Here is a 25,978-nt window from a genome sequence, read left to right on the forward strand (position 1 = left end):
AAACCGGCAGGCGCCGCGAGATCTGGGCCCCACGCTGTGAGACTGCCCGTGACGCTAACACCGCACTGCGCGACAAAGTGCTGAACGTCATCGTCCTGCGACTCCGACGCAGTAATAGGACGCCCTCCCGGAAGTGGGCTCTGGATCGGGCAGTAAAAGCGGTAGCCAGGTCGCAGCTGAGCTGTTTCTCTGCGTTTCCTCTCGATCCCTCCTGAGCCCTGCAGGTCCGCGTAGAGACGAAACTTCTCCGCTGTCATGGGGGGCGGAGATCTGGTAAGTGAGGGAGACCTGGGCGGGGGAGGACGGAACCGGGGACCGACCCGGATTGGGGACGGAAATTGGAGGGTGTGGAAGTGGGTGACCATGGCTACACGGCCGTGCTTTCGTACGAAGGGAGCTGTAGCCTCGGAGAGGGGACCGATCTCTGGGGTCACGGAGGGGCCAGGCAGGGACCTGGAAACCAACCGTGGCGACTGGTGTTTATGTGTTTGTTGCTGGGGCCTTTCCCGGCTGGAAATTCTAGGAAGGCCCGGGAGTGGGTGGTGGTGGTGGAACCATGCCTCTGAAAGGAGGCAGATAACAAGTCACGCGGGCTTTATTTTGTATATCTTGTCTTGGGCACTTCTCTCTTCCTCAGCTGGGAGTTTAGTCATGTTTTGGGCTGTAGTAGAAGTGGTCTTACCCCGTTGTCTTCGCCCCTGAGCCATATCTATTTTAAACCTGAAGTTATCTTTTCACATCCACGTCTTTGGCTTCCACTCCTCCTTCAGTGCTATATTCTGATCTGTAGTGACAGAGCTGTATTCTGAATTATTGCACTTAATATAAGTTACGTGGGAATTTCTCTTGAACTGTATAGTTCATCTGTAGGGTGCTGAGCTCCAGATAGGGCAAAGGAGCCACAAGAGCATGGTGCAAGATCAGAAAAACGCTAACCCCTTTAAAGTGTTGCTGACTGAATCAGCAAACAGATTTTGCCACCTGTCCAGGATCTGTATTGGAATTTGTCAGGTGTTGTTGATTAGAATGCTTTCCAAGACTCCAGGATTCATACAGCTTAGTGTATTCTTTTTATTTATTTATTTATGAGAGAGAGAGAAAAAGAGATTGAGTGAGCACGAGTAGAGGTGGGGCAAAGGGAAAGGGGGAAGCAGACCCCCCCACCCAGTAGGGAGTTCGAAAACTCTATCCCAGGACCCTGAGATCATGACCTGAGCCAAAGGCAGACGCTTAACTGACTGAGCCACCCAGGTGCCCCAGTTTAGTGTATTCTTCAGGTAATGGCAGTCAGGGACAGGAAAGCTCTAGTTCAGGGTTTCTCAGCCTTGGTGCTGTTGACATTTTGGGTTGGATAACTCTTTGTTCTGCTTTTGGGTGGTGGGTGGGTGGGGGTCCTGCACGTTGTAGGATGTTTAGCAGCTTCCTTGGCCACTAGCCACCGGATGCCACTAGCACCTTTCTCCTTCATTTGGGACAACCAAAAATCTCTCTGAACACTGCCAAATGTTTCCTGGGGGGCAAAATCACCTGTGTTGAAGGAGGGAGAGGGAGACCAGTAGGACAAGGCCAGAGACGGGGAGGGATAGTGGACTGAGCAACCTGATGAAGGGAAAAGAAGGACAAGGTGGAAAAGAAAGGCAGGCCAGCCCTCTTTGCCTGAATACCTTTTATACCCCAGGAACTTTGTATAGGTTTTCTCATTCAGGCCTCTTAACTGGTCTCCTGGTCCTCAGTCTCTGCCCTCTCCAGTGCATACTGTTTTGTTTTGTTTTTTTCTCTTAAAGATTTTATTTATTTATTTGTCAGAGAGAGAGAGAGAGAGAGCACAAGCAGGGGGAGTGGCAGAGGAAAAGGGAGAAGCATGCTCTCTGCTGAGCAAGGAGCCTGATGTAGGACTCGATCCCAGGACCCTGGGATCATGACCTGAGCCAAAGGCAGATGCTTAACTGACTGGGCCACCCAGGCGCCCCTCTCCAGTGCATTCTAAACACGATAGCTAGTCATGCCTGTCACCTGCATATGACTGTTTAGTGTTTCTTACTGTCCACAGGATAAAGCCCACTCCCTTAACATGCTTTATAAGGCTCTTAGTCTGTTTCTTTCTTAGTTGGCTTAGTTGGCTTCATCTTGGACTCCCCTCCTCACCAGCTTGCATGCCTTCTTTAGCCCCACAGAATCACTTGTGCTATGTTCTTTCTCACCACTGGGCCTGTAGTTGTGTGTGCTCTTCTCTCTGGAAACCTACCCCTGCTCATCCCTGCTTCCTACATCACTGGGCTAAATCGTAATTATCATGAGATGTCACTTCTTCCAGGAAACCTTCCCTGGTTGGCAGCTGAACCAGAACAGTGGCTTATGGGGAGAGGGGAGAGGAGAAGCATTCTTGAGGTGCTTCAGGGTGCCCTGTGAAGGGGAGATTGGAACTGAGGGGAGATTCCTGGGAAGGGAGGTTGAAAGAGGTACTTGATGGGGATGTAAACCACATAAGGTGAAGGCCGGCTAACTGGACTCAAGGAGCAGAAGATGTGTTCATAAAAATGAACGTCTCCTGCCAAACGCACTAGAGTTCTGTTGCCTTTCAGAGTTTACCTTCCCACCTCTCTGCCCATTCCCCCTGTTATCACCGCCCCTTATTTCAGGCATGGCCAGTGGAAGTCTGATCCATAAGCATTTCAAGCTGAAAGTGTTCAAAGGGAATCCAGAAAAGGCCTGTTCTATCCTGAAGCTTTATTTTTTTTTAAAAGATTTTATTTATTTGACTTAGAGAGATAAGTGAGAGAGGGAACACAAGCAGGGGGAGTGGGAGAAGGAGAAGTGGGCCCCTCGCCGAGCAGGGAGCCCAGCGTGGGCCTTGATCGCAGGACCCTGGGATCATGACCTGAGCTGTAGGCAGACGCTTAATGACTGAGCCACCCAGGAGCCCCTATCTTGAAGCTTTATATACTTGAACAAACCTCCCCCAGATGTGTGAGATTATTGGGTGTCAACCTTGCCATTGTGCAGGACATCTTGCCCTTAGATGTGTGCTTGGGCATGAGCAGGGAATGGGGGGGGCATACCCACCCACACACCCACCGCCTGTGTTGTTTTCTCCCCCATTTCGTCCACCACAGAATCTGAAGAAGAGCTGGCACCCACAGACCCTCCGCAATGTGGAGAAGGTGTGGAAGGCCGAGCAGAAGCATGAGGCTGAGCGGAAGAAGATCGAGGAGCTGCAGCGGGAGCTGCGGGAGGAGCGGGCCCGGGAGGAGATGCAGCGCTACGCTGAGGACGTCGGGGCTGTCAAGTGAGTGAGAGGCTGAGGCCGCAGTGGGGCGGCAGGGCTGAGGCTGGCCTGCACCCGCTTGCTTAGAGCTGCTGGCTGGGAGCTTGGGTTTTGGAGTCAGCCCGACCTCAGGCTGGCTTTGCGTGTATTAGCCTAACTGTGTCCCCTGGGAGCAAGTTTGGGGGCTCAGTTATCTCAGAGGAACCAGCGGAGCGAGAGTACCTGATTCTCAAGATTTGTGGGGGAAACAGATGAGAGAGCGTTGGAAAGGGCTTAGTGTAGGCCTGGCACATGCCTGGTACTTAATAAGCAGGCCTGAGGACGATTGCTTTCACCCTACCTCTCCGAGTGTGCCTCTGCCTCAGTCCTGCTTCTGTTTGTTCATGGACTCACGGGAGGGGGATAGTGAGGCCTCGTGGAAGCTGGTGCATCGTGTCTGTCAGGAAAAGTTGTGTGACAGTGGACAGTCCCACTCCATTTCACCGTACTTCAGTTTCCTCATGTAGAATATAGGCTAGGGGCAGCAGGGGACTGTCATCCTGTCCATCTCCTACAATAAGGTGGTAGCAGATGTATTCTGAGAAAGATGAAAAGTATAAAATGTATATATAGTGCGTTTTTAAAAAAAGATTTTATTAATTTATTTTACAGAGAGAGAGAGAGCACACAAGTTGGGGGAGAGGGAGAAGGAAGATCCCTGGTCAATAGGGAGCCTGACATAGGGCTTCATCCCAGGACCCTGGGATCATGACCTGAGCCGAAGGCAGACACTTAACTGACCGAGTCGCCCAAGTGCCCCATACAGTGCATTCTTAAATTTAGTGAAGACAATACACACACTAAAATCAAAGTAATCGATACTATCCTTCTCTTTGTTCATGTCCTTGTGGGTAAGTCTCCTGGGTGGTGTGTGACATACTGTCCCCATTGGGCATCTAGGGCTTTTCCTTAATACTTAAAGACAGGAGAATCGGTGGCATTCAGGGTGGTGTGTGTATGTGCAACTTACACATGGAAGTGACATTATGGAACTTAGGCATGGTGACAGTCACATTCTTTCAGGACACCGGATTGGGGAGAAGGCTACTCTGACTCAAGTGTGAAACTTGGAATGTTTTAAAATAGTTTTAGGATTGGAGCGCCTGGGTGGCTCAGTGGGTTAAGCCTCTGCCTTTGGCTCGGGTCATGATCTCAGGGTCCTGGGATCGAGCCCCGCATCAGGCTTTCTGCTCAATGGGGAGCCTGCTTCCTCCTCTCTCTCTCTGCCTGCCTCTCCACCTACTTGAGATCTCTGTCAAATAAATAAATAAAATCTTTAAAAAAAAAATAACAAAAAAAAATAGTTTTAGGATTTTTATTTTTTAAAATATTTTATTTATTTATATCTATATTTGTTTATTTATATTTGCCTGATATTACACAGCATGCCTGATGTATCAGAAATGTGGGCTTTGCAGATTCTAGTTAATGAGGTAGGACTATAGACAAACAGCTTCAGAGCTGAGAGTTAAACATTTATCCTTTGCTGACCCTTAGGCCTGCTTATCTGTTGTGAATAGGGAGGAAGTTTATTTTATTTTTTAAAATATTTTACTTATTTATTTGACAGAGAGAGACACAGCGAGAAGGGAGTGGGAGAGGGACAAGCAGGCTTCCCGCTGGGTGGGGAGCCCAATGTGAGGCTCGATCCCAGGATGCTGGGATCATGACCTGAGCTGAAGGCAGACGCTTAATGACTGAGCCACCCAGGCACCGGAAGTTGATTTTATATTCTCTTGATTTTTTTTTTTTTTTTTTTTTGGCTCCCTCACATACCCTCCAACATAAAACACAAAGGTCAGCCTGGATGTCCTTTTTTTTGGGTATTTACTTGCAGATGTCTTTAATCATCTGCTTGTCTGTCTCATGCTTGTATAGGTCTTTGCACAGTGGGATGCTTTTAATTTATCCTATAAAATGCCAGTAGAATCCTTTTACTATGTAATGATTCACTTTCATGGGTTAGATCATCTTTTCTATGTTTATAACGCATCACTCGGAACAAATAGAAACCTCAGTACACCTATTATCCTGGTTGTCCAAATTGCTCTTCGCAATAGAGTGTTGCTTTTGTATTTACTGAAATGCTAGAAAATTACATGTTCTAGACTGTGGTCTATACCAGTGTTTCTCAACCTTTGCAGTTTAGAATGTTCTTGGAAGATTAAAGACTGGAGTGGTTCCCTAAGAATAGCGGGGTGGGGGGGGTGGCGCGCCTGGGTGGCTCAGTGGATTAAGCCGCTGCCTTCGGCTCAGGTCATGATCTCAGGGTCCTGGGATCGAGCCCCACATAGGGCTCTCTGCTCAGCAGGGAGCCTGCTTCCTCCTTTCTCTCTGCCTGCCTCTCTGCCTGCTTGTGATCTCTCTCTGTCAAATAAATAAATAAAATTAAAAAAAAAAAAAAGAATAGCAGGGGGTACAGAAGGCAAGGACATCTGTATCTTTTAAGAGCTCTCGGTGATCCTAATGGGCAGCCTCCATTGAGAACCGGGTCCATATCTTTAATGATAGCAACAATAAAAATTCTATAGATCATCTTGCCTTTTTTTTCCCCCTAAGATTTGATTTATTTATTTGAGAGAGAGAGAGCATGAGTGGTAGGGGCAGGGGGCGGGGGGAGAGAGAGAGAAAGAATATCTCAAGCAGACTCCACGCTGAGCCTGGAGCCCAATGTGGGGCTTGATCCCAGGACCTGGAGATCATGATCTGAGCCAAAACCAAGAGTCGTTTGCTCAACTGACTGTGCCACCCAGACACCCCAAGATCATTTTGATTTTACGTGGCTTTCCCCCCAAGTATCTTCTCATCTAAAAACTCAGAGTTGGGATGCCCAAGTGGCTCAGTCATTGAGTGTCTCTGCCTTTAGCTCAGGTCATGATCCCAGGATCCTGGAATCAAGTCCTGCATCAGGCTCCCTGCTCTGTGAGCCTGCTTCTCCCTCTCCTTCTGCTACTCCTCCTGCTGTGCTCTCTCTCTGTCAAATAAATAAAATCTGTAAAAATAAAAATTAAGGGCGCCTGGGTGGCTCAGTGGGTTAGAACCTCTGCCTTCGGTTCAGGTCATGATCTTGGGGTCCTGGGATTGAGGCCTGTGTCAGGCTCTCTGCTCAGCAGGGGGCCTGCTTCCCCCCTCTCTCTGCCTGCCTCTCTGTCTACTTGTGATCTCTCTCTCTGTCAAATAAATAAATTTTTTTTTTAAAGATTTCATTTATTTAGGGGCGCCTGGGTGGCTCAGTGGGTTAAGCCTCTGCCTTCGGCTCAGGTCATGATCTCAGGGTCCTGGGATCGAGCCCCACATTGGGCTCTCTGCTCAGCAGGGAGCCTGTTTCCCCCTCTCTCTCTGCCTGCCTCTCTGCCTACTTGTGATCTCTCTGTTAAATAAAGAAATAAAAGGGGCGCCTGGGTGGCTCAGTGGGTTAAAGCCTCTGCCTTCGGCTCGGGTCATGATCCCAGGGTTCTGGGATCGAGCCCCGCATGGGCTTTCTGCTCGGCGGGGAGTCTGCTTCCTCCTCTTTCTCTGCCTGCGTCTCTGCCTACTTGTGATCTCTGTCTGTCAAATAAAAAAAAATAAATAAATAAAAATAAAAAATCTAAAAAAAAAAATCTTTTTTTTTTTTTTAAAGATTTTATTTATTTATTTGACAGAGAGAGATCACAAGCAGGCAGAGAGGCAGGCAGAGAGAGAGGAGGAAGCAGGCTCCCCGCCGAGCAGAGAGCCCAATGCGGGGCTCGATCCCAGGACCCTGAGATCATGACCCGAGCCGAAGGCAGAGGCTTAACCCACTGAGCCACCCAGGCGCCCCTAAAAAAAAAAATCTTAAAAAAAAAAAAAGATTTTATTTATTTATTTGACAGAGATCACAAGTAGGCAGAGAAGCAGGCAGAGAGAGAGGAGGAAGCAGGCTCCCCGCCGAGCAGAGAGCCCAATGCGGGGCTTGATCCCAGGACCCTGAGATCATGACCCGAGCCAAAGGCAGACGCTTTAACCCACTGAGCCACCCAGGCGCCCCAAATAAATAAATTTTTAAAAAATATTTAAAAATAAAAATAAAAAAAAAAATCTCAGAGTTAACAGTGAGAGATGGTGGTTACTAGCTCTATTTTAGACATGGGATAGGAAAGTAACTTGCATGCACAGAAGTAGTTACCCAGCTGGGTAGTGGTGGAACCAGACCAAGTCCTGTGGCCCTGGAGCTCGGCAATTCAGTGTGTTCTCTTACTAGAGGGCCTGAGTAGGACTGGTACTTGTTGGGTCCCTTCAAGACTCAACAGAGCCATGAAAATACTACTTTATAAAATTATCTGTCTTTGGTTTTTGTTTTTGTTTTTGGTTGTTTGTAAGATTGATTCTATGTATGTATGTATGTATACATTTATTTATTTCTCTGTTTAAGAGAGAGAGTGCACGTGCATGAGTGAGGGGAGGGGCAGAGGGAGAGAATCTCAAGCAGACTCCAGCGTGAAGCCTGACTCGGGGCTTGATCCCACAGCCCTGAGATCAGGACCTGAGCTGAAATCAAAAGTCAGACGCTCAACCTACTGAGCCTCCCAGGCACCCCTGTCTTCATTTTTTAATATCCTTTCCTCTATATTTGACCCAGTTAGCCTTCCCCAGAGACGTCTTTGCTCCCTGGCCTACAGGTAGATCATCCTTCTACGTCTTCCAGTCAGGTCCTCTCTTTCCTTCACTTACTTAGCTTCTCCCTCATCTCCTAGCTGCTCCTTTCCTTTTATGCTCTGTCACATTGTCTTCATTCCTGCAGTGCCGCTTGTCACCTTCATGTGATGACTCTCTGAGTCCCCTTAGGACATGCTTAGCTCTCGTCAGCACCGCTTGGCAATGCGCAGACGTCTGTGCCTCATCCAGAAGCTTATGAGCGACTTGGCTGCCTGAATCTTTGTCATCCTCTGCCCTTCCTCATCTGTCTGGCTCCTTGGACGTAGCAGAGTAAATGTTTACAAATGGATACATGCATCTTCTTTCCTCAGCTTCCCCATCCCTGTTAGTGGCAGGCATGCATAGGCATGGTCCTTCTGATCGTCTTTGACATGTCCTTTGAAAGTTCCTCTGGCCCAATCCCCAAGACCTCCTTTCCTTTCTCAAAAAGGACCGCCCCGCTCAAGATCCGTTGACCCTAAGTCAGCACACATGGAACACACGATCATTAGGCAGTTGTCTGGGATTCATAGGTGAGTACACTATGGTCCCAGTTACCTAGGAGTTTAAGGAAACCTGGTAGGAGAGAGAAACACCTACACAGCTAATAGAAGGACCAGATAGTGCTGATTTAGTACTTAACTTTGTGCCATGCACTCTTCTGATGCCTTGGTCTTCCCAAATCCTTCTTGAACTACAACCTATCCTGTTCCAGAAATCCTGGGAAAGAAGTCCTGTTGGCATTGTCCATAGTCTCCAATGGTGAGGATGGTAACTGGGTTGAAGGCAGCTGGGGGAGAAGTCTTCAGCAGACTGAGGACCCCTGGGAAACTGCACAAAGGCAAGTCTTGTCCACCAGATACCAGCTCCTCCAGTTAAACCTTGGAGCTCCCATCACAGCTGACCCAACAGCCATGGCCTCTGGTCCATTTCTTGCTGCCAGTGTGGCTCCTGTTAAGGCAGCACCTGTGATGGAGTTCTAGAGATCTTCTTGCCCCTCACTTGAACCCTTCAACAGTTAGTGGTGGAAAACAGACCTCCCTCAACTGTAAAGCTACTGCCCAGCTGTGGAGGCCTGATTTTAATAGCTCTCAAACTCCCTTGAAGTCTCTGGTTTATTCCACCTGGAGAATGGTGAGAACCTTTAATTGCCTGAAAGACACCAGTATCTATGATACTCATCATCAAGACCCCCCACAGGGCATGGCCCTCGCTCTACTCCTCCATCTTGACTCCAGTGATGTGAATGAGGCCACACAGCTGGGTGGAGCCCGACAGCAGTGGCCCACAATCAGTTCTTAATTCTATAGTGTTTTTCAAACCGATCGTTTTAATAGGGAAAAAAAAAAAAAAAAAAAACCAACAAACTAAAAACTAAAGGGTTATGCCCCTCCGTTATTGGTTTAAAATACTATTTTTTTTTAAAGATTTTATTTATTTATTTATTTTAGAGAGCGTGAGTGTGAGGAGGGAAGGAGGGAGAGAGAGAGTCTCCAGCAGACTCTCGGCTGAGTGCAGAGCCTGATGCAGGGCTTGATCCCACAACCCTGAGATCATGACCTGAGCCAAAATGAAGAGTCGGACACTTAACCGACGGAGCCACTGAGGCACCCCTGGACATTTTTATTAAGAATGTTTTAAACCAGGGCACCTGGGTGGCTCCGTCAATTAGTGTCTGTCTTTCAGGTCCGGTCATGATCTCTGAGTCCTGGGATCAAGGCCCATGTAGCTCTCCCTGCTCAGTGGGGAGTCTGCTTCTCCTATCTCTGTTCCTCCCCTATCCTACCCCCTGCCCCATGTGCACTCTCTCTTTCTCTCTCAAATAAATAAAATCTTAAGAAAAAATGTCCAGGGGCGCCTTGGTGGCTCAGAGGGTTAAAGCCTCTGCCTTTGGCTCAGGTCATGATCCCAGGGTCCTGGGATCGAGCCCCTCATTGGGCTCTCTGCTCAGCTGGGAGCCTGCTTCCCCTTCTCTCTCTGCCTGTCTACTTGTGATCTCTGTCAAATAAATAAATAAAATATTTAAAAAAAGAAAAAAAGAAAAAATGTCCAAAAGACATAACTTAGGAAGACATTCTTTATGCTTACAGTTGTTGTAGAATCCTAAGTGAAAATAAATACACAACTGTTAAGAAGCCATATTCAAAAAACATTGAAGTTAATGTTACAGATAATACTGTTTTGATGAAACTACTTTGCCTCTTGCAGCGTGAGTGTGGTTTCGGCCCTTCCACACAGGCACTTGTCAGTCAGTCAGCCACAGTCAGTCAGCCTTTACTGTCTGTTGTTGTGAGGTTCGTTCGATTTTCCGTTCTTTTTTCTCTCAGAACCTCAGGGCAATATTTGTTTGGCAAACATTGGACATAAGTTGGCCCCCCCCTCTTTTGGCTTGAAAGCATAATTAACTTATTCAGTCACCTCTGGTCTTTTCTCATTATCTTCCCAAGTGAAGAATTACTGCTTGTGCCCATGTGACAACCCACAGCCAAACACACCCCGCACAACTGCGTATGCGGTCGCTGATATCATTCTAGGTAATGAGATGATCCAGAATCTGTGTATGGTTTCCGGTTTGCCTCAGAATAAAAGCATAACCTACAGGCTGGGTAAAGGAGGCTTGAGAAGCCCTGAGCAAATGTCCACACCCCAGGTTGAGGGATAATTTTCTCCACAGAAATGGCATCAAGTGTGTGAAAACGATCTCCACTGAATGGTGAGCTCCATACTGACCAGCCCCGGGTCTTTCCGTGCGCCACATGGAGCTCAGGGTGTAGTCCTGTGAGGCACCTGGAGAGCCGGTCCGGCTCCGACCAGCTGGAGTCCTCTGTCCCTTGTGCTCAGTGGTATGTGTAGGTCTGTAAGAGTTGACATTTCCTTTGATTGTGTTTTTTTGTCTTGAACCAGGAAAAAAGAGGAAAAACTGGACTGGATGTATCAGGGTCCTGGCGGGATGGTGAACCGCGATGAGTACTTGCTGGGGCGCCCCATTGACAAGTATGTTTTTGAGAAGATGGAGGAGAAGGAGGCAGGCTGTTCTTCGGAGACTGGACTACTCCCAGGCTCCATTTTTGCCCCTTCCGGTGCCAATTCCCTTCTTGACATGGCCAGCAAAATCCGGGAGGACCCGCTCTTCATCATCAGGTACTGATGATGGGCTAGGAAGGGTTTGCTTTTTTTTTTTTTTTTCCAGAGTTGCTTGGCTTTGCAATTGGTTTCCTCTTGGCTTTTTCTGCCCTGTAAAAGGCTTTGTCTCCATTTGGTTCCCCTGATGTTGGGAAGGAGGTTCCATCAAGGGCTTCTTATGTAGGCCATGTGATAAGAGATGGCAGATGGACCAGACCAGACCAGATTATTCATTTACCCTTGGCCTTTGAACAAAATAGGAGTTAGAAGCATGGTGAGAAAGGCTGGCAGCTTCTTGGGAATTTGGGGCTATGTACAGAGTGGGATAGGTGGGTTAGCAGGCCTTCTAACTCCCCAGCCCCTTTTTTTGGCTCAGTGGGTTAAAGCCTCTGAGTCGTGGGATGGAGCCCCACACCGGGCTCTCTGCTCAGCAGGGAGCCTGCTTCCTCCTCTCTCTCTGCCTGCTTCTCTGCCTACTTGTGATCTCCGTCTGTCAAATAAATAAATAAAAATCTTTAAAAAAAAAAAAAAAGAAGAAACCTTAGAATCTTCCTTAAAACTCTAAAATGTAACATATCAAAGTAGAGTTGCGTTTTGGGAGCCAACTCATGCTGTGCCTCTTAATTTTTTTGGTTTAATTTGCAGCATTTTATTTCAGGTGTATAAGGTTGAACATCGAAAAACATTTGTCATTTATTTATATTTCTAATTTTGAAAAAATTTTAAAGGTATTTACATGGTAAAAATATCACATAGATGTATGTAATGATACTGTGTATGTATGTGCAAATTTTTTCTCCCATTTTGTTAGCTTCTTAATTAGTTAAATTGTGGTTCATAATGCCTAACATAAAATATACAGGTTTTTTTTTTTTTAAGATTTTGTTTATTTATCTGAAAGAGAGAGAATGAGAGCGAGAGCACGAGATGGGGAGGGTCAGAGGGAGAAGCAGACATCCTGCTGAGTGGGGCGCCCGATGCGGGACTCCAACCTGGGACTCCAGAATTATGACCTGAACCGAAGGCAGTCACTTAACCAACTGAGCCACCCAGGTTTACAGTCTTAACCACCTGTAAGTGTACAGCCCAGTGGCAATAAGTACATTCACCCTATTGGGCAGCCATCAGGACCAACCATCTTCAGGAGTTTTTCACCTTGTAAAACTGAAAACTCTTTACCCATGAAACAAGAAGTCCATGTTTCCCCTCCCCCCAGCCCCTGGGAACCACCATACCACTTCCTGTGTCTCTGAGCTTGACTCTTCTAGGAATCTCACATAAGGGAAATCGCACAGTAATTATCTTTTTGTGGGACTGGCTTATTCGCTCAGCATAAGGTCTTCACAGGTTCATCCGCCTTATAGCATGTGTCAGAATTTCTTCCACCCCTCCTTTTTTTTTTTTTTTGAGACTTTATGTGTTTTAGAGAGTGCAGGAGAGCAGGGCCAGGGCCAGAGGGGGAGAGAGAACCTCAAGCAGACTCCCTGCTGAGCGGGGAGCCCAACGAAGAGCCCGAACCCACAACCCGAGCCGAAGTCTATAGTCAGTCACTCAGCCGACTGAGCCACCCAGGCGCCCTCCTCCCTTCTTAAGGCCGAATAATACTCTGTCATACAGATTCTGTTTGTCTCTTCATCTGTCAATGGACGTTTGGGTTTTTCCCCCTTTTTGGCTGTTGTGAATAATGTTTGTTCTGAACATTGATGTACAGATATTATGTGTATTATTTTATAAACTCCTTTTTTTCACCATGTTAAATATAGGAGACATCTTTCTATGTCATTAACTGTGCTTTTATAGTACTGTTCTTTTTATGTCTGCATTGTGTGGATATACCATAATTTATTGATTAATATTCTCTTATTGGGCCCTAACTTGTTTCCAAATTTTCATTGTTATAATGTGGACAGCTTTGTAGAGACCTTCCTGGATTATATCCTTACAGTAACAAATTCTTTTTTTTTTTTTTTTTAAGATTTGATTTATTTAATTGACAGAGATCATAAGTAGGCAGAGAGGCAGGCAGAGAGAGAAAGGGAAACGGGCTCCCTGCTGAGCAGAGAGCCTGATGCAGGGCTCGATCCCAGGACCCTGGGATCATGACCTGAGCTGAAGGAAGAGGCTTTAACCCACTGAGCCACCCAGGCGCCCCACAAATTCTTAAGAATTTATAGGATTAAAGAGCACACAGTCTGTGATAAGTGTTGCCAAATTATCTTCCATGGAGGCTGACCAGTTTACCCTCATGAGCAATAAATGAGAGTAAGAACTTTTTTTTTTAAGGATTTTATTTATTTATTTGACAGAAAGAGAGAGCACACAGGCAGGGGGAGTGACAGGCAGAGGGAGAAGCAGGTTTCCCTGGGATCATGACCTGAACCAAAGGCTGACATGTAACCTACTGAGCCACTCAGGGGCCCGAATTTTTTTTTCTTTTTCTTTTTTTTTTTTTAAATTTGACAGGCAGAGATTACAGGTAGGCAGAGAGGCAGGCAGAGAGAGAGGAAGGGAAGCAGGTCCCCCGCCGAGCAGGGAGCCCAATGTGGGGCTGGATCCTAGGACCCTAGGACCGAGACCCAAGCCAAAGGCAGAGGCTTTAACCCACTGAGCCACCCAGGCGCCCCCTTTTTTTCTTTTTTAAAGATTGATTTTATTTAGAGAGGTTGGAAAGGGGCAGAGGGAGAGAGAGAATCTCAAGCAGATTCCCCACTGAGTGTGGAGCTGGATGCAAGGCACTCTCTCATGATGCTGAGATCCCAACCTGAGCTGAGATCAAGAGTCGGACACTCAACCGACTGAGCTGCCCCCGCGCCCCTAGAGTAAGACTTCTTGAAAGAGGAATCTATTCTTTGTTTCCCAGCTGGTTGTCATGCTAAGTAGTGCAGGTGGCATTAAAATGCTGCAGCCTGTTGATACACAGGATGCCCTCCCCCCTATTTACTCAACCAGCTGGGAAGCCCTGAGCATAAAGCCTACCAAGGAACAGCCCACACATGCTTTTCTCTACCACAGGGACATAGTGTGGCCTTGCCCCCCAGCATTCAGTCCCTTCTGTAGGTTTGAGGAATAAACCCGAAGGCTTCCACAACACCATGCAGCTTTCCACCCAGAGCCTTTCCATGTGCATTTGGAAAAAAAGATCGCTGTGTAGACTTGGTGGAGAGTAGAGTGAATGACTTAATCCCCTTGCCAAAAGAGAGAGTCATGATTTTTTATCATTTCCTTTTTTTTTTTTTTTTTTTTTTTTTTTTAGGAAGAAGGAGGAGGAGAAAAAAAGAGAGGTGTTGAATAATCCTGTGAAAATGAAGAAAATCAAAGAATTGGTAAGTAGTGCGTCAAATAAGCACTAGTAGGATCCTATAGGTACCTAACCTGAGAACTTCTCGCATTTCACTCTCACTTCATGAGCGGGAAAGCAGAATGATTCCCTCCTTTATGTTACTTGGTTGGAAAAAACAGCATGTGAGGTCATTTTTTTAGAAATGAGGTGTATGGGACATGCTGTGGAAATCCTGGTCATACGGTGTGTTCAAGAGATCAAGTGATGTCAGCCCCCTAGGGCCCATTTATCATTCACGGGACGGACCGTGTGATTGTTTTGGGTTAGTTGGTAAGGAAAATGTAAAAATTGATCTTGCAGTCCCTGATGGCTTTCAGTGGAGTTGGAGTTCTTCTGACCAATTGGAAATTTTGAGGCCTGGGCTCTGGGGATGGTTTACAAAGAGATCCTTAGCCCCGCCCCCGAGATTCCGCTCTGGGGTCTAGCGGGTGCTTGTGCACTGCCGGGTTAGCACTTGCCCTCCTCCTGTTGACAGGAAGCTCTGCTAGCATCTCAGACCGCCGTAAAGCCAGAGGTACAGAGTCAGGTAGTGTGGGCGTGAACCAGGCCCCTCAGGGCCCTCCCTGATCTTGCCTATGTTTTGCCTATTTTCTAGTTGCAGATGAGTCTGGAAAAAAAGGAGAAGAAGAAAAAGAAGGAGAAGAAAAAGAAGCACAAGAAACATAAGCACAGAAGCTCCAGTAGTGATGGTTGCAGTAGCGAGGAGGAGCGCAGCCGGGGGAGGTGAGCACGTGGAGGCAGGCCCCCCCGCCATGACTCATTGACTCATTCATTCTCCGGATAGTCACGGACTGTGCTTTGTGTGGGGAGCTGCCAGGCACTGGGGTTTCAGGGGTGAGCACTCGCATGTGGGCCCCCTGGCCCACAGAACTCATCACCTAGCACCCACACCCATTGGAGGTCTGGGTGAAGGCCCTCTCGGAGCTGATCGTGTAGGTCTCAGCACAGCCCTCCTAGATGTGACTTTCATTTCGGCTGGTGACTTTTCCAAGACGGAAGTGGATTTTACGTAGCCTTCTTTTCTTTCCTTTTTTTTTTTTTAAATGCATTAATGGGCCCATCTGGGCCCATTCTGTGTGTCTTCTCTGTGGGAGCAGTGAGCACTGTCACTGCTGACTCACTCTTAGTCCCCGGAATAGCAGCACGAGGCGAGAGGAGAACGTGTTCAGGCGTTGGGGCTGAAAAGCCAGGCCCACAGGTTTTCACAGGAAAAACATGACTGTGCTGATGCGTCCTCCAGCAGACAGTGCACATAGACAGCCACGCTGCCGGGCGACTGCACCAGCGGGAAAGGTCATGTCCAGAGCAGGAAGCACGCTTCAGCGTGAGATTGAAACTGGGCCTTGAGGTGTTTTCTGCTTCAGTGACTATGTGTTTGAATCGTTTAGATCTCAAAAGAAGGTGGCAGATTCTTCCCCTGTGCTGTCCAGAGCCCCGGGATATGGCTTACAGGTAAGGCTGTGAGCATCTCAGGGGGTGACCACGGGCTGTAGAATGTGTTCGCTTGAGAGCCTGTTTGGACAGAGCATCTCCCGCAGCCCGCCCGACATTACAAGGGAAGGTGGGAGTTTGGGCCGCCAGGGTGGGGGCTGCCGGGAAGCTGGCCCATTCCTTATCCCTGAGCCTCTGGCTGGGGCTCAGGGTCCTCTGAGCAGAGACCCTACACCACCAGTGGGGCCTTAGGCATTCGGCCTTTCCCTCTGCCGATAATTTCCACGAAACGCAGGCATTGTAGGCTTCTAGGTTGATGGCTTTTGACAGGTGGACGTCCCTCTAGATTCCTCTTCTCTTTAGTAGGTTTAACCTTAGGTCTCGGTCTCCGTGCTGTCTCTTGCGGCTGCCTGGGCTGTGGTGAAGAGTCAGGCAGTGCAGGTGGCTGCTGGGACCCATGCTCTGAGGGGATTCTGCAGAGAACTTTGCTAAGTTCGAGTGCTTCTCTGGGGTAACTGTGTGGTGGGCGCAGTACGCCCGCTTGGCTTCTTACAGAACCACAGTGCTCATTGATTTCCTTGTTTCACTGCATTTTCTCTGGAGCTACAGACGCCTCTATGAATACCTTCTCTTCCTTTCCTTGATGCTACAGATCAGGGACTCCTACCATAGCCAGGGAGCGCAGAGTTCTCCGATGGCCAAGCAAAAGGGAACGCACGGGTTGAAGAATTATTCCAGGTCCAGAAGCTCCTCCCACTCACCTCCCAGACACGCCAAGAAGAGCGCCCGAGAAGCAGGGGCCCGGGACAGGAGTTCTCGATCCCCAGGCAGAAGGTCACGGTCCCCGAGGCCAAGCAAAGCGTGAGTGTGGGAATTCACTGGGAAATGGCCTATAAATGTGGGGCTGGTCACAGCAGGTATTTGCTTTTGCTGATGTCTGCTCATTAATTTTTCCAAATGTCTTTGCTTTATCTCCTTTATAATGTGTGTCTGTCCACCCCTGCCCTCCTGCCACCAGCCACCTCAATGTAAATCTCAGGCCCCTAGAACTACAGATTGATCTATGTAGAATCTTTGGAGTGAGTCTAATATCAAATCTTATGATCTTTATGTGTTTGCTTTTCTTCTACTTCTGCCCTCTGTTCTCTTCAGTTTGGATTATAATTCTAAAACCGTTAGCTTTTCTCCCATTATTTGAGAGACATGATAAAAGCCCCTGTGTTGAAAAGGCTTTTCTCCTGTCTGCCCTCTGTGCGTCTGTCACAGGCACAACTCTAAGGTCAACAGAAGAGAGAGAGGCCGAACTAAGAGCCCATCGCCTAAAAAGGAGGTCTACCAAAGGCGGCACGCCCCTGGATACACCAGGTGAGTCAGGAGGCCCGGACCTAAACTGCAGACTCCTTGGGCCCGAGTCTAGGAGTGGCTTAAACCAGGGCAGGTGGATAATCTACTTTTATTCTTCTTGTCATAACAGTCTGTCCCACCTTCCTTCCCTGCAAGTTGAAAGGACAAAATAATAGTTTTACCTTGATGAACAATTAATTGACTGTCTCTGAACATCTGTAAAGGTGTTGATTCTCACAAGAGATTTCCACAGAGAAGTTTTTCCCTAGAGAGTGTTCCTTTCCTGAGGCATCAGCTGAGGGGGAAGCAGGGTGCTGTCCTTGAGGGCAGACACCCTAAGATGGACTCTGTGTTGGAGCTGGGTGTGGAGTGGGTCAGACAGAACAGGGGCCTGTGGCCCTGGGCCCTGCGGCCCTGGGACCTGAGGGGAGTTGGCTCTGCCCATGAAAGACTGTCTGTAGGGGTCTTGCTCTTTATAGAAGTCGAGAGGAGCCGGGCAACTTTTGTGAACTTCCTTTTACTGCCCAAACAAGTTGGCTACACAGTAGAATTATCTGGGCAGCTTAAAAAAAGTTCCATTACCTGGCTACAGCCCAGCCCTATAACATCATGATCTTGGGTGGTGGGGGCAGACATCAGTATTTTTAAGGCTCCCCAGTGACTTCAACAGGCAGCCAATGTTGAGGACAGCTGGGAGTCTGCACCACCTCTTGTATTCACTATGTTAAAAAAGAGGCAGACTCTACAAGTCCCTTTTAACTCTTGATTGCCTGATTCCCAAAGTTTAGTTTCTTTTTCTTTTTTTTTTTTTAATTTATTTATTTATTTGACAGAGAGACACAGCGAGAGAGGGAACACAAGCAGGGGGAGAAAGAATAGCATGAGAGAGGGAGAAACAGGCTTTCCACTGGGCAGGGAGCCTGATGCAGGGCTCGATCCCAGGACCTTGGGATCATGACCTGAGCTAAAGGTCGACGCTTAATGACTGAGCCACCCAGGCGCCCCTGATTCCTGAAGTTTCTAAGAAACAGAAACTTTCTTAAACGTTTTCATCTTGACTGACAACTTTCTAAAATATGTTATATGTTTCCTTGCCTCACCAGAGTATGTTTTGTAGAATTTCATCTTTCTCTGGTGACAGTTTTTCAGCTGGGCTGGAGGTCATTCTGCTCCTCCAATCAATGCTCATGAACATATGTATTTGTTTCTGTGTTTTAAGGCTCTCGGTCAGCGTGTGACTATGCTTTTTCAGATCCTGCTTTGTCGTTCTGTCCCTTTTGCCATCTGTCATCACTTTATTTTTGTTTTATTTTTATTTTTTAAAGATTTTATTTATTTATTTGACAGAAATCACAAGTAAGCAGAAAGGCAGGCAGAGAGAGAGGAGGAAGCAGGCTCCCTGCTGAGCAGAAAGCCCGATGCGGGGCTCGAACCCAGGACCTGGGATCATGACCTGAGCCGAAGGCAGCGGCTCAACCCACTGAGCCACCCAGGCACCCCTGTCATCACTTTAGTTGGTCATACTTTATCAGTCTTTTTTATCCCCCTTAGAATTTGTGTTGAATTTTGTGATTTATTATTTTTTTTTAAGATTTTTTTTTTTAATTTATTTGACAGATCACAAGTAGGCAGAGAGGCAGGCAGAGAGAGAGAGAGGAGGAGGAGGCAGGTTCCCTGCTGAGCAGAGAGCCCGATTCGGGACTGGGTCCCAGGACCCTGAGATCATGACCCGAGCTGAAGGCAGAGGATTTAACCACTGAGCCACCCAGGCGCCCCGAATTTTGTGATTTAAATGGGTTAGAACCCTCAAGACCTCTCTCTCCCATCAGTAAAAGCACAGAAACTTTAGTACATAGATTTTGTGATCTCATTGTCCATTTTGGTTTGGTGTTCCAGGTGGTTGAGGTTGCTTTATGTAATTAAGATGATGGTGAATTAAGATAAAAAGAGAAAAATTATGGCTGTAATGGGGAATTTTGTCAGAATTTTTAAATGCGTGTGTTTTCTTTTGTGTGTATGTTTTCTTTTAATTGGTGGTCGAAAACAGCTCTAAACAGCTGAAAAGATGAAGCTTCTCTTTTGTGCTAAGGTGCTCGATTTAAAGCAGTTTTGGGGGCACCAAAATTTGATGGGGTGGCTCAGTTGGTTAAGTGTCCCAACTCTTGATTTCAGCTCAGGTCATGGTCTCACAGTCCTGGGATTGAGCCCCAGATAGGGCTTCATGCTCAGTGGGGAGTCCTTGAGGTTCTCACTTTTGCCCTCTGCCCTGCTCCCTGCTTGTGAGCGCTCTCTCAAAATGATTAAATAAAGGGGCACCTGGGTGGCTCAGTGGTTTAAGTCTCTGCCTTCGGCTCAGGGTCCTGAGATCAAGCCCTGCATCGGGCTCTCAGCTCTGCAGGGAGCCTGCCCCCGCCAACATCTGCCTGCCTCTCTGCCTACTTGTGATCTCTCTCTCTGTCAAATAAATAAAATGAAATAAAATGATTAAATAAGACCTTTTTTTTAAAAAAAGCAATTTTTACAGGATAAGACTATTTTTTTCTTGTAAAATTTTTTTGGGGTCTTGTGGGATTCCCATTTAATATTTTCCATTGCTTTTGAAATTACAAATTTTTTTACGGGCAACACAGCACTTTTATAATTTTTGAAATATTTTATTTACTTATTTTAGAGAAATTTATTTATTTTGGGGGCGGGGGTCAGAGGGAGAGAATCTCCAGCAGATTCCCTGCTTAGCCAGAGCCCGCAGGCTGATCACTTGAAACCAAGAGTCAGGCAGGCACTCAATGGACTGAGCCACCCAGGTGCCCCTTCCCTAATGTCTAAGAGCTCTTTTATGTTTGATTGTTCCATTTTAAAAACCTTTCTCGGGCACCTGGGTGGCTCAGTTGGCTAAGGGACTGCCTTTGGGTTAGGTTGGAAACCCAGGGTTCAGGGATCAAGTCCCACACCGGGCTGCCTGCTCAGCGGGGTGTCTGCTTCCCTCTCTCCCTCTGCCACTCCCCCTGCTTGTACTTTCCCTGTCAAATAAATAAATAAAATCTTTAAAAAATAAATAAAAATAAAAAATAAAAACCTTTCTTGGGGCGCCTGGGTGGCTCAGTTGGTTAAGCAGCTGCCTTCAACTCAGGTCATGATCCCAGCGTCCTGGGATCGAGTCCCACATTGGGCTCCTTGCTCGGCAGGGAGCCTGCTTCTCCCTCTGCCTCTGCCTGCCATTTTGTCTGCCTGTGCTCGCTCACTCTCCCTCTCTCTCTCTGACAAATAAAATCTTAAAAAAAAATAAAAACCTTTCTCATTTTATCATTGTACTATTGTTCATTTACATATACTTTCGTTTACTTTTCCTTTGGTCTCTTTCCTGTGAGAGGCTTTTCTGAAATGTTTGGCAATACTTCACTGTCTATTCATATGTAAGAGTAAGGAATTAAAGCTGAGATCACTGTATTGTGTGTGGGCAGCACTTATCTACTGGTGGGAGTTTGGGTTTGAACTGGTTTTTAGCTGGGGATACGCAGATCAGTATCTTTGGTTTTCTTGCCAGGAACCAATAAATTTCTTCTCCTTTTTTCTTTTTTTAAACATCTTATTTATTTGACAAAGAGAGAGCACAAGCAGGGGGAGCAGCAGGCAGAGGGAGAGGGAGCAACAGACGCCCTGCTGAGCAGGGAGCCCGACACAAGGCTCCATCCCAGGATCCTGGGATCATGACCTGAGCTAAAGGTATATGCTTTAACTGACTGAGCCGCCCAGGCCCCCAAGAACCATTAAATTTCTATAGAAGGGGGGTGCCTGGGTGACTCAGTTGAATGCCTGACTCTTGGTTATGCTCATGGGGTTTTGGGATCGAGCCTCATGTTGGGCTCCACACTCAGTGAGGGATCTGTGGGAGATTCTCTCTTTCTTTCCTTACCCCTGTTGCATTCTCTCTCTCTCTCAAATAAATACATCCTAAAAATTTTTTGGGGGGCTCTGGGGTGGCTCAGTGGGTTAAAGCGTCTGTCTTTGGCTCAGGTCATGATCACAGAGTCCTGGGATTGAGCCTACATTGGGCTCTCTGCTCAGCGGGGAGCCTGCTTCCTCCTCTCTCTCTCTGCCTGCCTCTCTGCTTACTTGTGATCTCTCTCTCTGTCAAATAAATAAATAAAATCTTAAAAAAAATTTTTTTTTTTTTCTATAGAAGGAAAAAACCCTCTGGCTCCCTGACCAATGGCTCTAACTCTGGCTTCTGGCATTTTGGGAGACATTCTTTTCACCCCTGGTGGCCCGGCCAGCTTCCTTTGCTGTACCCGATGTGCCTGCAACTCCTGATTTCCTGTTTGGCTTAGTTCTTCAGAAATTACCAGAAGGGTCTCCTTTCTGGAGGATCTCCTGTCATTGTTTGGGAGAACAATCTCTGGCTTCCCCAAGTTAGGCATGAGGACCCAGGGTGTCTTGATTGCTCCTCATATAGACTTTAAATCAGTCCCTTTGTTTTCAACTTTACCACCATCTGCTACTTGGTGCCTGCAGTCTCTGAACCTTTCCTGGATTTTGCTTCTGATTAGTATTGGGCACTTAAAGAGACTGAGTTTTCCTTCATCTCTGAAAAGTAGTTGCTACCCCTTCATCTGCTTCCCTCTTCCGACAGTTGTTTTTTTTTTTTTTAAGAGTTTTAAATTTATTTCAGAGAGAGAAAACAAGTAGGCAGAGAGGCAGGCGGCGGGGGTGGGGGGGGGAAGCAGGCTCCTTGCTGAGCAGAGAGCCCGATGTGGGGCTCGATCCCAGGACCCTGAGATCATGACCTGAGCCAAAGGCAGAGGCTTTAACCCGCTGAGCCACCCCAGGCGCCTCTCCAACAATTTTTAGACCTCTTTTATCCAATGTCCTCTCTTCTCCCATTCTCTTTGTGGTTTTATATATTTTATTTAATGGTTTTTTTTTTTAAATGAAGCATTGTCATTTCACTATAGACAACTAAATGTTAAATTTTAGTGTCTTAAGTTTCTGTCTCAAAATTGAGCTCCACTCCCTAATGAGACTCCAAATATTTTTCCTCTTAAAAGGGGATCTTTTAAATGGGCTTATCACATCCATTTGACAATCAATGGATTTGAATTTCTGACCTTATTAAATAATGATTGAGCTGGTTCACCACCTCCTCTTCTTCCTCTGACTTCATTTGCCATGAGTGTCAGGAAAGAAGACTTATCTCTCTGAGATTAAGTTGAATTGACTTGAATTCTTCTGGCATCTGCATTCTAACTTACTCCTAAAGTGGTGCATTCCTGGGCTATGTCCATGGATTTCTAAGCATTTCCAGTAGGTAGATGGTAGATGTCAGCAGTCACATGGCTAATTTAGTCCTGTGTTCTTCAATAAGTTGTTGAGCAAACAATCGGAATATTTTGTATTTTATGTTTAGAAATACCACTCCAGAGATTACTGAGAGAGAAAGTATGAAAGTCTTTGAAATTTGGATGAAACCACCTGCCCAAGGTATTAGGAAAGAAGGAGACTCGTGCTGAGGGTGGCCCTGGGTTGAGCATTTCCATAGAGAGAGCAGGGCGGTGGAGAGCCTGGGGTCCTACCTAATTTGTTGTCCCTGTAGTGTTTGGGTGTTTTTGCTGGGAGAGAAGTAGACCTGATAGGATGGTTTTTGTGTTCAACAGAAAGCTCTCATCGGAGGAACTAGAGCGAAAACGTCAAGAGATGATGGAAAATGCCAAGTGGCGGGAGGAAGAGAGGCTGACCATCCTCAAGAGGCACGCCAAGGATGATGAACGGGAGCAGAGGCTGGAGAAGCTGGGCTCCAGGGATGGGAAGTTTATCCAGTGAGTGCATCATCTTTTTTTTTTTTTTTTTTTTTTAAGATTTCATTTATTTATTTAACAGAGATCACAAGCAGGCAGAGAGGCAGGCAGAGAGAGAGGAGGAAGCAGGCTCCCCACTGAGCAGAGAGCCTGATGCACAGCTTGATCCCAGGACCCTGGGATCATGACTTGAGCTGAAGGCAGAGGCTTTAACCCACTGAGCCATCCAGGTGCCCCCAGTGAGTGCATCTTGGTGCCTGATGGCTTTCATGGCTGTGGTCCCAAGGAGGCAACTGGGCAGTGGATTCATTCATTGTGTTCCTGGTGTTTCGGTGTCTGTGCAGTGAGAATGGGGAGATCAGCCTCCAGGCCACCTTTGTTACTACTCCCAGCATCTAGCTAGACAGTGGGGTATTTCTGATTTGAAGGAAGGAGAAGTGAATTGGTATTTTCATTGAATCTCCTTGCTTTCCATTTAAGTAAGAATTCATGGCTCAGGAGGCCTTTTTCCAATGAGGCTTTACCTGGTTTTTCAAAACAGATAACTTTTCCCTGTTGGACGTTGGTTTAAAAAAATTGAGTTCCAATTGGAGTCCACTCCAAAGTTACCTATATGAGCTTAAAAGAGCTTAGGTTTCTACATCTGCTTTATGGTTGGCAACCTGTTTCTTCTAAGTCTGCCAGATAGGTGGCCACTTGACAAATATGTTACTCACAGATATTCTCCTGTCTTCCTAGCCGCATGAAGCTGGAGAGTGCATCTTCCTCCTCCCTGGAGGATAGGGTGAAACGGAACATCTACTCTCTACAGAGAACCTCAATAGCTCTGGAGAAGAACTTTATGAAAAGATGAAAGCTATCCCCTCTCTTGCTGGCTTTCCTGAATTTTCCAGGGAGGCTGTTGATCCCTTAAAAATTCTCTTTATAAGAGTTCAGGTGACTTCTTGCACAGTTGTCAAAGCACCACTGTTCAAAGTGACTCTCTTCCGGTGATTCCTGAAAAAGCTTACTTCCTTTGAGAACCAGTGCAACGCACTTTATGGGACACTCAGTAACTTTTGCTGAGTGCCTGGTAGGTTTTAATGGGTGGGCACTGGACACTTTAGGTGTGAGCACTCACCCTGCTCTGGAAGGCTGTTTCCTGTGGTCATGATACTTCTTATGCCACTTTATTCCCCGCTGTGAGAACTGTGTGCCTCAGTGTAGACCAGACCTTGCAGAAACCTCTCTCCGGAGTTGCCCAGAAAGACTGTGCTTGGTGGGATAAATGAACATCTTTCTTGATTTAGAAGATCATGTGACAGAATGCTGTCAGCTTAGGGCAGAGCCAAGGAGAGACAAAGAATCTGGAAGGGGACACAATCCAAAAAAGCACTAAATGAGCTGTTGAACTATTTGGACTGTCTTTTGAACTGTAAAAAGTATAGTGTGTATGTGTACAAATGTATAATTTTTACATGCTTTTTTAAAAAGTTAGCTTTGTGAGAACATCTGGTTTGGTAAGTGACTTTACTATATAATGGAACCATATTGTATCTTGTTACCGAGTAATACAGTAATGCAGGTCAGCTTTTTTCCCCCTCTGAATCCAGCTAGTTTAGGAGGAGCCTGGGTTTGTAGATAGGATCCAGGGGATCTATCCTGTTACACTGCTTACAGGCTCCCATGTGGGCAGTGCAGCCGTGAAGTCAAATGATTTTAGGAGTTAGGACCAAATTACCAGTGTGCTCCCACCCTGGCTCTTAAAATAAAATGGAAGCTGTTTTATTTCATGGCTTCCTTTTAATCATGTAGTAATCTTATTATAATTCTATATTTCCAGGAGTTTGCTACTATTTTTTAGTCAGGTATTAAAAACCCCCAAAACTCATGGAACCAGTCTCCTGCCTTTACTCCTTTCCCTTTTCTATTCTTTTACCAGAAGCCCTCATTTGACCCATGAACTCCTCGGGCCCTCTTGACCCACATATTAGCGGGGCTAGTTCCTTTTTCTGCTAATTCCTCATTCTGCTTAAAACGAATTTGGGTTTATATATATGTGCACTTAGATGCCAGGCACTGTAATACTTAAAACCCAGTCTCTCCCCAGAGAGAAAGTAACACACACTTGTTATTCATTTAATCACCTCATCCTGCTTCTCTATGCTAATTATGTCTTTTATTTTATTACTTGGTAATAAAGGCTACATTTATTTTTGTAACTGTTTAAAGAACAACCACGTGCTGAGTACTGAATTTACGAATTCCCATACAGAACAATACTGACCCGCAATTTGTGTCAAATCTTTGGAGATCCGAATCTTTGGAGATCCTTCTTCCGAGAGGAATTACATAACAAAGCGTGGGCAGTTCACTCACAGATGTCGTGAAGTGTGCCAGAGAATAAGACGACTACAATTTTCTGCTGCAGGATAGGTGTCTTAAGGTGCCGCAGGTCTCTTAACTCGACCCTTTGAAGGGAAGAGGCCAATCGGCAGCTGGGTGGGTGCGGGGCCCATTCATAAAACCCAGGGCTCCGGCCCGCGGCTCTCATTGGCCCCGGGGGAAAGGGGCGTGACCCGTGGGTGGAGCCCGCGCCAGGCCCAGGGGAGTGGGAAGATCCACACTTGGGTGGAGCGAGGGGGCGTTCCTTGGTTTTCCTGGCAGGACTTCCTTTTCCCCTCGCTGGGTTCCTCCTCTCTCCCCCGGGATGGGATGGTACGTCCCACCCTCCTCGCATTCCCGCCCCTCCTCCCCTTCGGAGCCTGGGCGCTGCCGCCATCTTGGCACGTCAGGTTGAGGGGAAGAGCCAAACCCTGGCTTTGGGAGGGGGCGGGCAGAGGGACCCTCCCGCGGTGGACGGCGAGCCCTACCCCCAGCCCACCTCCCCTTTCCGTTCCGGTGCGGGACTCTGAGTTGTCCTGAGGCCAGCCCGGTTCCCGTCAGGCCCGGGGAGGAGGGGCGGGAAGGGCGGCCGCTACCTCCCCGGGACGGACGCTACCACCTGGG

General features: G+C 47.1%; 1 protein-coding gene across 1 annotated transcript; it reads left to right on the top strand.

Annotated features, from left to right (window-relative positions):
* Positions 1-25,206, top strand: CWC25 (CWC25 spliceosome associated protein homolog). Its single transcript, XM_047706660.1, has 10 exons — positions 1-273; positions 3,114-3,286; positions 10,865-11,101; positions 14,337-14,406; positions 15,019-15,146; positions 15,812-15,875; positions 16,507-16,715; positions 17,121-17,219; positions 22,850-23,011; positions 23,729-25,206. Exons 1-10 carry the CDS (start codon positions 256-258, stop codon positions 23,841-23,843), a joined length of 1,275 nt encoding a protein of 424 aa, XP_047562616.1. The 5' UTR covers positions 1-255; the 3' UTR covers positions 23,844-25,206.
* The last annotated feature ends 772 nt before the right edge of the window (positions 25,207-25,978 follow it).

This window comes from Lutra lutra, chromosome 16, assembly GCF_902655055.1.
Source record: "Lutra lutra chromosome 16, mLutLut1.2, whole genome shotgun sequence".
Lineage (NCBI taxonomy): Eukaryota > Metazoa > Chordata > Mammalia > Carnivora > Mustelidae > Lutra > Lutra lutra.

Coding starts and splice junctions, on each gene's coding strand:
- CWC25 (XM_047706660.1), top strand. Junction 3,287..10,864: donor GAGGACGTCGGGGCTGTCAA/GTGAGTGAGAGG, acceptor GTCTTGAACCAG/GAAAAAAGAGGAAAAACTGG. Junction 15,876..16,506: donor CCCCGGGATATGGCTTACAG/GTAAGGCTGTGA, acceptor TTGATGCTACAG/ATCAGGGACTCCTACCATAG.